The 17,704-nt window shown below is 40.8% G+C and overlaps 3 protein-coding genes across 3 annotated transcripts; 1 reads left to right on the top strand and 2 right to left on the bottom strand.

Annotated features, from left to right (window-relative positions):
* Positions 1–3,267: 3,267 nt before the first annotated feature.
* RB195_018959 (uncharacterized protein) lies at positions 3,268–4,450 on the bottom strand (the record flags this gene model as incomplete). Its single annotated transcript, XM_064186605.1, has 3 exons — positions 3,268–3,428; positions 3,483–3,542; positions 4,324–4,450. The coding sequence occupies 3 exons, from the start codon at positions 4,448–4,450 to the stop codon at positions 3,268–3,270; spliced, it is 348 nt and encodes a 115-aa protein (XP_064042486.1).
* Positions 4,451–9,537: 5,087 nt separating this feature from the next.
* On the top strand, positions 9,538–11,368 carry RB195_018960 (uncharacterized protein; the record flags this gene model as incomplete). Its single annotated transcript, XM_013440705.2, has 3 exons — positions 9,538–9,591; positions 9,641–9,789; positions 11,281–11,368. The coding sequence occupies 3 exons, from the start codon at positions 9,538–9,540 to the stop codon at positions 11,366–11,368; spliced, it is 291 nt and encodes a 96-aa protein (XP_013296159.2).
* Positions 11,369–13,178: 1,810 nt separating this feature from the next.
* Positions 13,179–15,908, bottom strand: RB195_018961 (uncharacterized protein; the record flags this gene model as incomplete). The annotated part of the gene is made up of 3 exons (XM_064186606.1): positions 13,179–13,319; positions 15,647–15,749; positions 15,826–15,908. 3 exons carry the CDS (start codon positions 15,906–15,908, stop codon positions 13,179–13,181), a joined length of 327 nt encoding a protein of 108 aa, XP_064042487.1.
* Between the last annotated feature and the right edge of the window lie 1,796 nt (positions 15,909–17,704).

Consider the following 17,704-nt stretch of genomic DNA (forward strand, 5'->3'; position numbering starts at 1 on the left):
GCAAAGTAAGACAACCACACCGAGTACTTGGAAAGTTTTATCTTTTGGATACTCTTTTAAGAACGTCTCGAATACACTTAGAGCTATTTAAACTCTTAACATCACTGAATTAAAAGTTACACTCTACGATCATGTAACAGCCGTTGTTGAAGTGTTGCCCTTTAGATCCTCCAGTTTCACGAAACATCACATTACTCTTTCTTTAGTAGAAAAATTTGGCAGCTCATACGTGAACTTATAGGTCCTCTATCTTGTGATTCTCCTTATTTCTTCTATTATTTCTTTTTTGTCGTGCTTTGAACGTAACTGTGTTAACGATCAGTTGAAATGAATGTTACTTTGTACTTTATTAAGGTGCATATGTTAGAAATGAAAGAGACCAGGACTTTTGTATGGTGTCTTTTCTGGATTTGTGGTGATTCCGCCCGATCACGCTAGCACTCGTGAAAAACCCCTATCCACTCTTGGAGAGGCCACATTATTGAAAATTTCACGGAACACTGCCTTTAACATCCATTAGATTTCGTTGCGTCATTCGAAATATCCCGTATTGAGAAAAAAACATATGTGACAGCAGTGGAGAAAAAAGGTTAAGGCGACAAGTGCTTAAAAAAATTTGAGTTACGTCACTATATAAGGCTTACCTTCGCAGTTTTGTTGTTTTTTAATCTTGGGAAGTTCGGAAGTTCTTTCTCTCATTTCCTCTTTCTGTGTTAACATTACAATCGTTAGCTTATATGAGAGTCTCTTTGGCTTCTTTTTTTCTTTGTACCCGCATTATGTGTGCAAACCAATTCGATCTGTTGACGTTCATATGTTGATGTGTAAAAATAGTAACAAGTCTAGAAAGCTAAGCACATGCTAACACTTCCTCCTATTTCACTTCAGAAAATGTTTGATTTTATAGTGCACTCACCAAAATGAATATAAAAGGCTTCTTCAACCTTCATTTAGTTGATGCTATTCGTCCGACAATGCATCAATTTGCCATCCAAATATAATACTCCGGACAGCTTTTTACAGTAACCAGTCATTAGTTTGTTTATCTTCTTAATTTTTTAATTTAGAAGTGGAGGAGTAAAGTGTTCCCATTGGTCGACTTTTTTGTTATATTGCAAAATTTCGTATAAAATTATTGAGTGCCCTGGGTATATTTCTAATTTTCTCGTCACGTCACAGAAAATCAGAAACCTTGTGGCGTCGAATGAGTTTCATTCTACACATCACAAAAGATGCATAATCAGATATGAATGAGCTACACGCTACGTTTCCTAACGCAAACCATTTTTTTCTTTTTCGGTCAAGTCATTAAGGTACATGGTTTTTACTTGATTTTGTGACGCTTTCGCATGCAAGACGCCAAATCAGCGCACAGCTTTGGGAAAAGGAGTTTCTCATTTTCTGTACATAATTGAGTGAACCGCGTCGCAAACGGTTTGAACGTCGTGTTCCTGAAGAATTCCTAATGCATAGTGCGCAATTCATTTGGAGATCGCTCTGTCTAATTTGTCTCTTCTGTTCACCGAGGAATACGAGGTAATGGAAGGTTATCTAGTCAACTGAAAAGCATGTCTTCGTTAAATTCTTTAACGAACTATAATTTTTCCTGTTATATTTCCCCAAAGTCAATGAATTTCCAAAGAACTGCTTCATGAACTTGAGCATTTCTTCTCTGATCTTAAACTGAAAATGTCTGCATTTTCAAGTGCATCTATCTGCAATAACGTAAAACATGTAGGACTTTATTGGATGTACGGGAAACACACGAGCCCTGACACTTGCTTGTTTAACATAGAAGATGAAGGTCTTCTCCTCCTCTTAATTCACTCAAGCAAAGTGTAGTCTACATAGACTTTTTTAATCAGTGACATCAGGCGTAATCCAGGTCCGCAAATCTTGAATTTCAACCAGTCAACAGTCCCTCTATACTTACAACTAGCACTTTCCCTCAGTGTTTGCTGCAAATGTAATGGTGTTTCGTAGTGTTGTGACGAGTGGAAACTTGTAACTGCAGCCGGACAGTATGATGACCAATTTTTATCGTCACGACCTTGTTGGCAGCTCAGTTCTGTGACGTTTTCTTGACACTGAACGACCACAAGTTATTTCATATTTGTACAAATGAATAATACCTTGGAACGCTGTGCCATCCAAGTAAAGGTAGAGGGGGTAAAGGGAGGAATAGAGAGTTTTTGAAATACCAAAGCAATTATTCTTCTACAATGCATTCTTCAAGGTGCATTTGAGGGTGGAGATAATGGCAGTACTCGGTCTGTTACTCTCTAATACTCAGCGCCACATTCTATTCAAAATCTGATGAGTTTCTCCTAATTTATGCAAAACTCATTCGAATGATGTGATCAAGTGATGAAACCCTCTTATCTCCCTTTTCGCATCCGTCCTTCTTTAGATCCCGAAGAAGCCCAGTTGTCCACCAACGTTCACTAAAACAGTGCCTCTTATTCCTAAGTGCCGCTCATGTTTCATTTTAACTGATCACAGTAGACTTGGCAGCTGCTCTTGCTCGGCGAGCCAAGGACGAGAAAAGCCTTGAGGTGGAATCAGTAATTAATATTCTGCTGGAGGTTGCTCCTCGTTTCGTTTAGCTGGGAGTCCCATGTACTGAGACCACGCCCCCTCTTCGTGGTGATGTTGTTCAGTTGAAGAAGCACAGATATGTGGCCACGACTCCCAACATCCTGCTTTGCTTCTGCGTTCACATCTGGGTTAGGTTTGTTGTCACATCATAATAAAATAGAGGATGCCTTTTGTTCAACAGGGATCTGATACTCTATCTTTGCACGCACCTATGCTGTTCTTAACCACTCTGACAGAACCAGCTGGTGGAAAATCACTTGCAGTGCATCCGTTTTTGCTTGACAATAGCCCGCAATCAACGACATATCGCGATAACAACGCTTCGAACACACTTGCCTTTGACGGGTAGGTCAAATGAGATGTTGCCACTCTCTACCAAATCAACTCACTGCCGCTATCCGATATTTGAAAGACTCCTCCTTCCATTGCAAGAGTAGCGAACATTTCGATTTTTCTCTCAACACCCACTTTGTCCTATTTCTTCTCAGCAATTACTTCATTTTTTTCGCGATATACCTTCTTTTTTAAAGATGGGTCGCAATTCTTTTGTCGGAAATTTCAGCTCAACTGCAATATCCAGCATATGTTTGTAGGTTGCTATCGTTATATGTGTTAATAAGTGAGGGCTAATGAGCTACTGAAACTAACAATCGCTTTTTCTCTAGAAACCTATTGAAAGGCGTTAGAATCTTCAATTCTTTTCCACTGAAACTGGTAGCATTCAAATTCCCTTTTAATAACGACAACCAACATCTCACTTTCATTTTTGTTCTTCTTGAAGAAGATTTGCAAGAGAATAGGGAATGTGTCCAGGAGCGGGATTAGTTCAGCTGAAAATGAAGTTTGTAAACAGAGTTCTAGTATTAAATAGCTGCTAATCTCACCCTTTGGGACCGACTGGATGCGACCCAAACGGCAACGTATTCTTCTTATGGGCAGCAAATCTGTCTCACTTGTAAAACCATCCGAAGAGCGTATTTTTAAACGTCAACATTCATTTCTCTGTGCCATTCGCTTATTGCTAGGGTATTTTTCCAGTGGTACGCACATAATGAACAACACCTGTAATGATGTACCTAAGTTGTCACCTTAACTAAGATATTCCACATGTGTTTCTTGTCTTCATTTCACGTATTCCTCTCATGTTTCCATGTTCTTATCCAAGACTTCTTTCTCCAATGCCCATTTTCATCCATTAGCAAATCGGCAGTTAAAATAGGTTATGTGACTCTCTGTAAAAGATTAGGAGAAGGAAGTGGTGCAACACGGTTGTTCCAATTTTGACTGGCCTCTAAACAGTGCACCAGCTGTTTCCTAAGCCCTTGATTCAAAGAAACCACTCGAAAGGAGGAAATAATCTACCAAAGTAAACTTTTAGAAAATCTCATTAAATGCGTAAAAAGCTAACTAAGCACCATCATGAAATTGTAAAATGCTTACTCGCTGAATGGGAGAGTTTCCCGGAATTCTCATGGAATAACTGATTACTTTCCAAGATAGGGTGAATTGTTTCGAAAAAACGGCAATCTTTAGACAACCATCCCAATCAGATGCATTCGCAAGTAACCGGTCAAGTGTCCTGTCACTACCGTATATTTGCAACACCTGCAAGTTAGCGCGCACTACGCTCAAGTATAAAAGTACTATGTATTACAAGGTGGAAAGTGTAAAAGTAGTACAAATACAAGTATGGAAGCAAAAGAAAACGTCCTCTGAGGGGCCAACCACTGGCAAGGATATGATTAATTCTGCTTCTCCAACATTCTCGCATTATTCGCCACTGCTCTGTGTCGATGAACACGATCCGTTGTTCACGATTTTGCAGGTTTTCAGCGCACGGAAGTAGGAGCATAACCCATAGAATACCTTACTGTTTACGGAACGGTTTTTGTTTGTTGGATGTTTGCTTGGTTTGTTTCAAGTAGGGGCATATCAATATATTTTAAAATCCAACTGGATCACAAAATGCAATACTGATGTGGTATAGCTGCTGACTGTACCTTTAGTTTGACCGGTTCGTTTCAATCAACATTACTCGGTTCAGCGTTGAAAATCCCTACAACACAGTACAGGAACTGTACCCTGTTGTAGATCCTGTACTCTGTTGTAGGGCATTTCATCGCTTGAATTTTGTCATATGCATTTCAAAACTCAACACAACAGCAAGCTCTGCACGTTCTTTGCATGTTACATGTAGCCGCTTACAGCCGCTTATTTTCGAAGATGCACAAACATTTCAGCACTACCATGTCACTAAGTGCTCAACAAACCAAAAGAAGTTGTGCTCACATTTCACGGGGACGCGAACGCTTTGGAATGAGATGTCTAACTTTCTTTTAGTGTTGCTAAACTTTCGGACGTCACAATAAACATGCACTGTGTTCATGTTTATTTTCTTCTTTCTTTTTATTTTCTTAAAATTCCATCTTCGTGTTAACACAGATGCAAATCTTCCATATATAAAGAATGGCAGCTAGCTGATGCAGGCCTAAGGGACTTCCACGGTTTGTCTATTCTTCAGAATACCCTTTTGTTTACAGTGTTGACAATGGAGAGGTAAAACAGACGGAAAATGGATATCGTGTCCAGTGCTGTAATATCGTGACGAAGTCCTTCCTCTGGAACCCTCACAACTATGTATGACTGCTACGACACAGTGGAGTCGTGACCAACGATGCAATAAACGACGCAGGCAACAGTGAATGCGGGACCAGCAATGGAAATAGTGTATACTGTAGCCAATGTATCAAAACGTGATGCGGATGCGGATGGCAGGAAATCCTTGCTTGACCACTCAACATATTCCCACATTCGTGATTCATTGTGATCATTGCTCCTGGATCATGCATTGTCCGCAAGCATGGATGAAGAACGGAGCGTTTAATCACCAACATCATTTACAAAACAGCGATTTTGGGGATGAGTGAAGTGAATCAACCGGATAGGCGAGATACCTCAAGGGTCTCGTTGTGGTTCTCCATTTCTATTTTTGCAGTACAAGGCTTTTACGACCGCCGCGTTATGGCGGCAACCACTCTGCTGGTGATGTAGCACAAAGAGTGTGACTAATAGTGTCACTAAGGCTGCTGTGTCCGCGCCGTCTGCTGTTTGGTGGTTATCGAGCGCACGGTTGTGAACGCTCAATAACCATCAAGCGCAGGCCACGGGACGCCCGCGCGGCTGGGAGCTGCGTAGGCTGCCTAAAATTGTGGGTGCTGACTATAGCTATGTGTTTAGTATACAAGCATGGGAAGGGTACTCACTGTCGTCACCATTGTCGCATTCATCTCGGTCACTGCGATCTCAGTTGGGGTAACGTCTTCTTTAGTTCAGCCGGCAAATTCTACGCTGTAGACCCCTTCGCAGTTCAGAAGTAGAAACACTTTTTTGCAATATCAATATTAATTCATTACGAAATTTAATCGGAACCCCTGCACAGCACAGCAGGCCACGTTAGGCAGAAAGTTGACAGAACATGAAAAAACATTTAAAAAATGTTAATATGAGTTCGAAGAGATGAAACATGTAATTGGGAAAGATCGCAAGCAAAGTGACTATGTTTGCCAACTTGTATGAGCCATAGCATCATGTCTCTTTGCTTCTGGCAAAAATGCTTCGTGGAGTAGTTGGAAAACCTGTACTTTTTCAGAAAATCTTTACGGAAAAACATGTTTTGAATTACAGTGCTGGGAATCAGAGGTCGACGACAGCAATGGTCTAGTGTGGTTTCAGATGGTGTTCAGGTTGCTGGGAACCTTTGCGCATACCACGGTAGGGAAATTCGCTGCTCAGAAGTGATGCTGATTTTTTTAATGTTTGATATAAGATCATACAATCACAACGTTATATAAGAAAGGAACTAGCCCATTATGCATTTATTTGTATCTTTGCGCCAGGGTGTCATAAAAATACTTTATGCAATGAAACGGGTAGAACTCTGACCTGATTCTCGTTGGAAATCAGACGCTGTCAGTTTGCTGCACGAGGACCAAGAAAAGAAAGATGGGGTGGAACATGCTGCACGCCTTCACCGACATTAAACTTTAGAAATCTGAGCGGTTTCCGTTCGCCAGATTGGTGAATATTTGCCATTAGCGCTGGATCCCACTGCCCACGATAGATCCGGCAAGTGATTGGGATGAGCGAGTTTTCCTCAGCTGGCCCGGTCGAGCTGAACTGGCATCAAATATTGGGGCCAACAAATTTCTGCTTTCCAATTACAATGCATGATAGGGCTTTTGAAGCATAGAAAAACGTAGATGCTTTCAAACTCGTTTGACTGCGGTGCGTGACTGGTACAATTGAAGGTTTTTGGATGTGCAGATGTACTAAAGTGTGACCAGGTCGGCAACGGGATATACAAGCGGTGCCTCAGTAAAAACAACTCTAAAGTTGGAGGTAAGTTGGAGGTAGCGAAGATGCTTCATGACGGCGAACTCTCAGCGAAATATTTCGCTGGCATCAAAAATTTATTTCTAATGCTCTACGTTTGCGCGGAAAAAATTTAAGAGTGGTTTTTTAAGCATCGCCCACATTAGTAGAAGTTTCGAAAAGAAGTGCCTCAGAAGCAAGCTGAGTCGTCAGCTGCAACTATCGTTAAAACTCGCAGTGAGGTTGTTACTGCGTTCTAACCGCTCATATATGTGATCAAAGGGAAGTCAACATCAGAGTCGGAGGCCCTGGTTTGTAATTAAAAGATGAAGAAGAAGGAAGTCTGGAAGAGGTGATGATGTTGCAGGAGAAAAGTCAGAATTTCTTCCTCGGCTTTGGACTCGTGAGATTATGAAAAACCCTCAGATCGAAGAAAAATAGAACTAGATTCGTGGGTAAACGATCATTTCCTGACGTGAAATTGACAATTCCACCCTGGAAAGCAGAGAGATGAGACGTCGTTTACGTGGCGGAATTGATGCTCCGACACCAGAGGACAATCACACGAGTTTCCACGCAATTAAACTAGTATACGAGCGTCAGAGCAGAGAGACGAGATGAGAAGGGCCGATCCAACAGCGTCAGAATGATCTCGGAAGAAAAGTGAAGAAGGGGCTATGGCGTTGTGTCGAATTATGCGACGACAGATGCAACCGCGCCATCCGGTGGCAGCACCAGATGGAAATCATTGGGATTGAAATGTCGGTAGCTTCGATAGAATCACAGGAAATGCAAACGAAGTTTATGGAACCTTTTGGAAACAGAAACATTTTAGAAACCTTATGGCTATAACGGGGCGGGTGTAGTGTAGCGGTTAGAGGTTCCGCTTCTTGTACGATCGATCGGAAGCCTTAGTAGTCACCAAGCCTTTCATCCCTCCGTGGTCGACAACTTAAAAAAAACACTGACTTGACACATCGGCTAACCACCGCATGTCACTGTAAAGACCGGTTACAGGTTCGTAAACCTCAAACGATTCTGAATTGAAGTGAACGTGGGAGCGCATCCTAAGCGGATTGATTAACGCCAGAAACTTTATCATTCATCCTTTATGGCTATAAAAGTTGCGATAACATACTTTAAGGTACGCGTTCAAATGCTCGATCCTCTCTACGTTTACATATCCCGCTTTGAGAAATGGTAGCGCACATGCACACAACTGCTTAGTCAAAAGCTCTTTGCACGATCTGCTGTAGGACGTTTTTTCATCATAATGATGGTGATGACCGCTCTGTGTTAACAAGTTATGGAAAGAATGACAAGAATTGCTTTTGATGATTTTCCCGCAAATGACTCTAATTCTATGACAGAAAAAAAAAACGGGAGATAATCTGGTACATAGAACTTTTACTCTTCATGTGAAGCAAAAGCGAGCAAACAAAACGCTCGACAAACCAATGATAGCCGGTATACACTCAAAATTTCGCAGCTTCACGTAGCTGCTCCAGATTCACTTCAAACGATCTGAAGGGTGCCTAGTAAATAACATAATATAAAAGTGAAATTCTAAGCTATCTTCGGCAATTCTATTTTTCTGCCATTCAAGGCATATTTAATGAAACGGATGAGTAGTCAGCCTCGCCATTCCCTATTACGAAAACAGAAACATTACTTTCGCTACTTTGGTCGTCTGATGTTGACAGTAGGCATGTCCCTTCATAGTGACTGAAAGAATTTCGAGAGCACTCAAGATGAAGTTATGAAGCCGTGTTGCATCCTCAATCACGGTTTTTCAACTTCTTCTTCAGAACTGGAGATTTGTTGATTAGCTTTCTCTGAAAACGGCGAGCAGTAATCTGTCACTGAATCTATACATTTCGTTTTTCTCAGATGAAATGAATAGCGAGTAGCGCTAACTCTGTGGATTGACTACTTTCTGGTTTTTAGCCATTTGTTTCGTTTAAAAATACACAGAAAAAGTTTTTTTTTTCAGAAAAACCAGGACCTGAAAGAGTAGTAAAGTGCATATAACCAGAAAACATCGCTCTTGCTCCTCGAAGGTTAACACATTTTCTTCACTACCACAATACAAGCATCGTTGGACCTGTCCACACTAAACAAAGGAACACTCATGATGCTGAAAACTTCTCGAATTCTCACGGAGACATGAGAGTATTAATTTGGAAAGAAATATTATTTGAAAAACATTCTTACATGGAGTTCTTAAGTATACGATGGTTTTTTGAAACTGTCACAGTTGAAAAGCCAGTATCAAATCTATGTGACGTGTCCTCGAGTTACTGGTTTCCAACTATATCAACGTAGTATTTCATAGTAGCATTTTTGTTGAATCTTACTGCTAAACTCTAATTAACGGTTTCCATTGATCATGTTTCATTCGAGAACATTGATCTAAGTGTGTGCTTTCTTTTTTCTTCCGCACTCTGAAAACGTCCAGAGTGTTTCCCCATGCTCTGTCTTAACACTGTCCTTTGGCGTGGTATTCCTTAACGTAAAGTACGAATGTGTATGGTAAATAAATTTCAGTGGGTATACATAATGCAGTCCATGTTCACCTTAGCCTTCGTCTGCACTCTAGCCACGATGCTTCTTGCACAGCAGGTGAGGACCCATCAAGAAATGTCTTTCACTCAAGAACATGTATTCCTAGGTGGTCGACGATGTGACAGCGGAAAAGCGGGTCAGATCGTTTGCATTTGCTAAGCGCTCACCCTATAGGCAATTCGCATTTGCCAAAAGGTCCGAAGACGATGATGAGGAAGAGGTCGAGAAACGAGCTCGATTCGCATTCGCTAAGAGGTGGGTAGTAGTGCTGAATAATTCAGTGTCAAGAGTCTAACCACTAATTCTTGTTCGCTCTCCTCCTTTTCTGGCTTCCGATTGAGGATCTCCTGTGCAGGCAGTATCCAGTAACAATTACTGCTAAGTAAATAGCCGTCAGAGTGAATATAAGGCATGGTATATTATGTAATGTTATCTGCACACATATTCGTCAAATGAAGTCCAGAAAACGTCCAATGTTTTCCCAGTTTTTCAACGAAATGGGGAGTAAATTATGCCTGGTAATAAAGCCACTGCAGCATAAGTGAATCATAAATGTTCCCCTCAAAGCAACGAAATATTAGCTAGATTACATTGTTTGTTGCTCAAGATTCACCTTAAAGGCATCACCCCACGAATCTGGGGTGGTGCAGGTTTTAGGTGGGTTCTGCGTATATGGAGTCGTAAATTATGCGGAGGAGGGTGACTCCGTCCATTTCTTCCTAATTGCCGTAAAAAACGAAGATACGGCTTCGAGCGTTTCGAGGCGCTATTTTCTACAACGAATTCGGCTGGAGCGCGCCAGACTTGTGCCGGCGCCGCATCTTCCGGGCCATTTCTTACGGCAATTAGGAATAAATGGACGGAATCACCCTCCTCCCCATAATCTACGACCCCGTATAGGCATAACCCTCCTGAAACCTGCACCAACCCAGATTCGTTGGGTGATGAATTCAAATCCAGCTTTACACTAAAAATACCCTTTTCAGTTTACGACCTACTTATGATAATTATGAGTTGCGAAAACCCAATGGTCAATCAAACAATAAAAAAGTGATTTTAGGAGACGAATTAAGCGAAAGAATATCGAAATTGTGGTCTCCCATCAAACATGGCAACTGCATTTCCTTTTCATTAACAAAACGTGATTCATGATGTAGTATGGCAAAAGACTCCAACGAGTTTGACTCCAAAAGACTCAGATGACGCCTCCAACGAGTTTGATATTTGGAAAATGTCAAAAACCTTGCGTCGTTTTTCATAGCGGGATGGTCGAAAATATCAATGCAATTCCTGATGCTGCTTGGAAATATATCTCTAAAGAAACGAAAAACGCAAAGGTCATATTCGGATGATATGACTGCTAAAGTGTTGAAGAGAAGGAACCCAACAACGGCGAATTTTCGTCGAGTGCCCTAACACTTATGTTCCCATAATTACGTTGGATCCTTGAGGCAGAAACAGCTGTTATTTATATCACTGCGCTTTTCATACTTTTATATATATATATATATATATATACGCACAATCAGGTCAAAATAGCCTGTCTTTTGGGGTAGTTCCACAAGCGACACGGTGGGACTTCCGTCACCAGCCCCACTTTAGTGGAACTAGCCATGTTATCTGTATATTCGTAGAATGAAGTCCTGAAAACGTTCAAATGTTCACAGTTTTTGAAAGAGAAAATGAATGTCGCCAATTGCAACTACTAGGATTTTCTGTTGTCATGAGCTTACGAATTTCTTTTAGATCACCATACCGTCAGTTTGCCTTTGCTAAGAGAGCATCTCCATATGGTTTCGCGTTCGCTAAACGAGGGTATTCCTTGTTCGCATGATTACTACCCACAATAACCAGAGGCCGACAATGGAGGAATGCAGCCTGAAGTTCACCGGCGATCTACGGTCATACAGATCTCTTTTTTTATATCTTTTGCAACTATTGTGCAGATGCCACCGCGTGTTGAATAGGTTCTTCTCATTCTTCTTCTCATACATGTCGACACAATACTGAGTACCCTACTGTTTTGTGTGATATGCTGCTAAAAAAGTCCCGAAGCAGAAAAACTATTCAAATGATTCCTGAGTGTTCTATCTCTTATATCAAATATATCAAAGGTTTGAATATGCTGCAAAAACACAAGAGAAAGTCTTTCTAAGCAGTCAATAGACTTGTTAAGCAGTTTCGAGGTTTCAAGGAGAAAACGACAGACGCACTCTATGACATCTCGGTAAGGAAAGTGCACGTTGCAAAAAATTGCCTCCAATACGTACTTTGTCGTTCATCATAAACTCATTGGAGATTTTGAGATTTGAAAAAAATGGAGAGCAGAAGAGTTGCTACCGAGAGGAAAAGTGTAAAATACTTTGCAGTGCCTTTTGTCGAAGGTGGTTCAGTGGAATGCTTTACCAGTGATAGGACCTTTGGTCCGAATAACAATGGAATAGTAGCAGACACTAGCACGAATACGCACACTACTTCGGTCAGCTGGTATGCTACCTCTTATATAGTGCGCCAACAAGAATACGCTGAGGACAATTGATGTACTGCCTTTTACACAATCGTACTACGACATTGGGTCACGGCAATATATTTGTAACAATGCATTACAAGGATAATGAAGTACGGTAGAGGTTTGGCGGCTATTGCCGAACAAATACTTGCCAGTGAGAATTTGCAAATCCAGCATTGCGCTAATAACACGCCATCTGTGAAAATATAATTTAGTGATTAGTGATTAGGGATCTCAATGCCACGTTTTGGTGGAAACTTGAAAACTTCCGCTATCATGTAACCCTACATGTCTGATTAGATCTTGTTTCAGACCGCCATGCTGATCTGAGTGTTTCGGAGTTGTGGGATAATTCCTTCATCCGCATATACCGAGGATGCCTAAAAAAATAAAGAACGCTCAAAATTGAAGCAACCGTTTTGGCGCCTTTGTTCGAAGTGAAACGAGCAGTTATGATCGCAGTTCGTGGTGGGACATTAGGTCGTTCTCCTCTTACAGCAGGTCGAAAGGTCCTCTAGCGAGATCTGTGTCCCAGTGCACAACGCTTTATATCAGTCAACTTCAACCAGGACCTGGGGATCCAATACAAAAACAACATGTCACGAAGTAGACGGTGTTGGGATCACAACACAAGTAGGTCGCAACATAGGGGCAACGGAGCAGTTCATGATATAAGCACTTATGGTCATACCCCTATATTTATCTATTCGGTATGCTACAACAGTCTTTCTCATCCCTAGGCACCACTATCGTGATAGAGGACTCACCAAACGCGAGAAATCAATGTAAAGTGGAGGACTTTAATGAAAGACTAACTTACATAGCATGGCAAAAAATAAGAAGAGAAAAAAAGAATGGTACATGAGAGATATAGGTGTTCTTGATCTCCAATGGGTGTGTCCAGGCGTTAAGATTCAGCCTGAGGAAGATAATGATTATCGTGTAGCTTTCCTATGGTCTTGCTTCTGTCATTAAAACCATGCCACACTGATCCTACACTGAATAGTATAAAAGGAGGAACTTAACACCGCTCGTATTTCAGGCAGCTCTATCGTCCTTTTTTCTCTTAAATTTAGCTTACATGTCATTGATCATCTAAGAATCATGCTTAGGTTTTAAGGTGCAACCGACCCAGTTATTTACTTCCAGAAATAAGAGGTTGAGTGCCAACTACGCTTTCCTGCAGATCCACTCCAGGTACTAGTTCACGCTCCGTACTTGTGGTGGCTTTCGATGCCACATTTCTTTCCGTACTTCTGATAAAGTCATGCGCACACTGAAATAATAATGCATTTGTTTATTGTTGTCTTATTATCCGCCGTTCTTTTCCCTGTTAATTAATAAGAGGTCATCAGATGATTCATTTCAGCATTTTATTTAGCTGTTGATTCCAATTTCTTTGATTTCTCCAGTGAAAATAATAAAGCAATAGATGAGTAATAAAGTACTTCAGTTCGGAAAGAAATAATTCAGTCTCATTTCAAAAAAAAGGAAAAATGTGGACGTTTACGATCAAATCAGTAAAAATCATCTACCATCCTAGGGAAATAATAGCGTTGTAATACATACTAATAACGCTGACAACAAACCAAAGGAAATAAATCACTTATAACATGTTTGTTTTTGATCTTGATATTGCGTCTTGCAGATGTCCTTAAAGGTTTGATTGCACAATGTGCAACCAAACTTTTAAGGACATCTGCAAGTTCATTATCATCGCTTCCTACTTCTTCAATTCTTCCCGTAGTGATGCAATCTCTACATTGTCAGTCGACTTCTGCTTCCAAGATAGCCCCTTATCCTCAAGAAAATTTTCGAAACAGCTCAACTCTAAACCTTCACTTCCGCAGAATGAGGAGCGATCGTTTCTTTTGCGGCCCTATCCGATTTGAACAAATTACAAACGTTGACCTTTGGTGACAACTGCCGACTCATTACCTAAACGTGCTGCCTGATTTCATTTAAAAATTGTTGATACCAAGCGTCGTCACAATCAGGATACCACGACCCTGTTGAGTAGCTGAATCCGTTCGGAAGCGCCGAAGCAATGCTTCTAATAAAACTGATCGAACTTGTTTAGGGGCACATTCTATTCTGGGATCATCTAACATTTGGCGGACATCATTAGCTGTCAGTAGTTTGGAAAGACAATCTGACTGCAAACAAGACGTGAATTTCCTAAATCTAACAACGATAAAGCATCAATAACCGAATAAGACCTGAAGAGCAGCCATATTGAAAAGTGTTGCGAATTGAAGACTCTGAAATACATCGAACGATTGCTGCGCTTCTTCAGCCATCAGATACCGTTCACCTTTCCATAGTATGTGCTCGACACCAAAATGAAAAAAACATCGAAGGAAGAGGTGGCAGATTTTCTCTTGTAATGGAAATTTTATCCAAACATAGCTGCGAGCAGTAATGGAAGCTTATTCGCTATTGCTGGAAATGGAGGTAAATGGCTTTCAAAAGCACCAAGAATTCACCGGTTCTAATATCCTTTAAAATTAAAACATTGCCTTCTAGACCAGTAGCTGGTGAAGATCCTCCACCTGCAGATTAGCGAGATTAACTATTTCTTTAAGAAAATTTAGGTGGATGAAAAAAAAACAGAATGGAACTTTAGGAAACGAGGATCCACCCGAAGAGAACAGTATTATAGTCGTATAATGCCTCTGTGGCCACCTCCAGCAGTGTTCATCTGATGACCACGCTACTGCCACCTCGTAACGTATTTAATTCAATATATAGTTTTGTCAAAACAACCCGATACCTTGTGCAGTTGCGTATGCGATTGCACTCGATGTCGCTTGGTGGAACCAACGGTTGCGATCGAGTTTGTACCCTCACTAGCTTCACAGATTTCTGCGGGCAGTCCGAGTAGACCTAACAAAGGTACCACCTCGATTATAACCTTTGGATGCACCGCTCGGCTTCGAAAGCAGCTGCTTCTGCAGTTGCACAAGGCTTCAGATTTTTTCGATCCGACTATAATTGAACGCATACATTCAAGAGCTTTTGAATCACAATATCCATACCCTAATATCTATCAAAGTTCTATTCTAAAAATGCAAAAAAAAAGAATATTGAATGTGAAGTTGCATACCACGAGTTTTTGTCTGTGAAGCAAGAATTGAAACCAACTCGGAAAGAGGAAACACATGTTATCCATGTCCTGTGTTCTTGTTCCGAATATTTCTTCATCACTGTTCAGTTTCACTGATGTTCCTTCACTCCTATAAGATATCACAGCTGCTCTGCGTTGTTATACACGTTGATCATTCTATTTTATTTTATTATTTTTATTATTTATAGTTATTTTAAAAATTTTAAAGAGTTATTTTAAAAAATGTATGAAAGGTGATGAATTGACAGGTGCAAGCTACAAGATCGCCGGACATAGAAACACATAAATAATGAGACGTTCATGAAACTCACTGCACACCTAATACGTCATAATCAGTTGGACAAAAGTATCTCTGCGCAGCCGGGTTTTATCCGCGCAAATAAGTGAACGAATTTTTCCGACTGGATTGGAAGACACTGAAGAATAATTATAATATTGTTAACGAACTGTTTGATGGAATGGAGAAGAACTCAAACCTGAGTGTTCATATAAACTCTTACGTCGCGATTTTGAAACCCAACGCTAAGATCGGTTAAGGGCGAAGGTTTCGTGAAATCAATAGTAAAGATAGCAAAATCTCTAGAAAAAAAAATTCTGCGTGGCAAAATTGAAAGAAAACAAAACACGCTCTTAATAAGTAATCTTGCACACCTACCGATAGCCAGAAATATCGTATAGTTCCAGTCTAATTGCAATGTCACCCATGCTCAGCTCGTTGCGAAGAATTGTAGACGTCATGGATCTACAATTCTTCGTAACGAGAGAATTACTTGCGAGAGAATTACTTGCGTGAAATATAGTGACTTGCTGGAATCATAAAATCTATCATGCTTATCATGCTATCCTCAATTCACAACTGGCCGCCGCACACTCCTTTACAACCTCCTCTTGCAATCCTCCCTTTTCGACCCCCGACGGGAGAATCTCATCACACGCCTGACTCTGATTCCAAGAAGTTAGGCTTTGCATCACTTTAAAAATGATATGCACTGTAGTGTAGGGTGATTCGAAGTACTATAGATGCGTACTTTGTCCACGCGCACCGCGATGGCAGCATCAAAAACTGAGTTGAACTACATAGATAAGTAGGATATTGGATGCACTTTTGTCGATTTTCTAGGGAATCTTACGACACAATAAATCGGTCGCAAAAGTGCGGTCACAGAGACAACTTTGGAACTGCATCACGTGACTTGGTGCAGTGCCAGTTTTGGCGCAACCGCGTTTGCAACTGCGTCGTGATTCATTTCGTTCCGATTTATTGGTAGTGTCCCAAAGCAGCTCGTCGCTTGTACCGCGTTATTACATGAGTTTTGTACGAAAGATGGCGAGAAGGGTGAGTAGTTTACTTATATAGATGAACACATAGAGAAAACTTTGTGTCCGCCGGAAACGTTGTCGCCACCATTGGCAAGCCTAGTGTCAGAGAGCAACGATGACAGTCTGGAAGAGGAGCAGATGGAGAGCTTGGTAATTGTGGTTTATGAAGGTTTAAGTGTTAGGTGAAGGTTTCTTGTCAGTAATAAGTGCTCTATATTATGAAAGACTAGTACCATGTTGCTTATGTGAGCATGGTTGGCGCCGTGGAAGAGAATCGAAGTTTTGGAGGAAGGCTGAATTCGATCAGGATCCACCTTTAAAGCAGTATTTTATTCATCTTGAAGATATCGCCAACTATGAATTCATTTTTAACAAAAGCATACAGTCACCACGCAATGATGTTGCTACGGATGTGGTCAATGAGAGTATCAACAACCGCCAAGTTCGTGAATGTTCCTCTGTTATTTGATCTATATATCTTGATTTGAATTCGTGGAGTTTTTCGAATGTGTACCCCAATTCGTCTTTTTAGTGATGTAATTCTGTATTCTAGCCGATAATAACTTACCTAAACAACAACACTACGAACGTTAAGCTGTCTGTCAAGGTCTACCTTTTTAGACCGCACGTCCCTGTATTTGTTATTTTGTTATGTTGCAGATGATTCGGCTTCCAAGAATAGTCCTCGGTATCGTACAGGTTGTAGGTACTCACTCGTTACCTCTATTCTTTTGATTTATGCATCCAATCATTTAGGGCTCCGTTTTGATGTCTGCCTATTTCGTGTCTTCATCGTATGACGTATTTTAATGAGTATAATGCAGATATCTCTCTACTTGCACATATAGATACTTGTGTATATAATTTTCACTTCCTTTCTTGAAATCACAGCATTGAATCTAAATCTTCATGATTCCTCTGCAGTTCGTTATTGCATTATCCAGACACTATTGGTTGATGATGCCTTGCCAAAAAAAGGAAGTCCTGTCAAGAGAGGAAATAGAAAAGAGGTGAAGGCGCTAGAAAGGTAAAAAGAAGGTAACGGGGAACTAATTATGCAGTTACATCCTGATGGTGGTCCGTTAGTTTGCGGGTTTAGTTGTCTCCCTCTTTATTACGCAGTACCGTAACCACACTATATTTTGATTACTTATCCTAGTTCGATCTTGCAAGCACCGTAACTTCCAGCACTGTTTCGATATTCTGGATGCACT

Source organism: Necator americanus, chromosome II (genome assembly GCF_031761385.1).
Source record: "Necator americanus strain Aroian chromosome II, whole genome shotgun sequence".
NCBI classification, from domain to species: domain Eukaryota; kingdom Metazoa; phylum Nematoda; class Chromadorea; order Rhabditida; family Ancylostomatidae; genus Necator; species Necator americanus.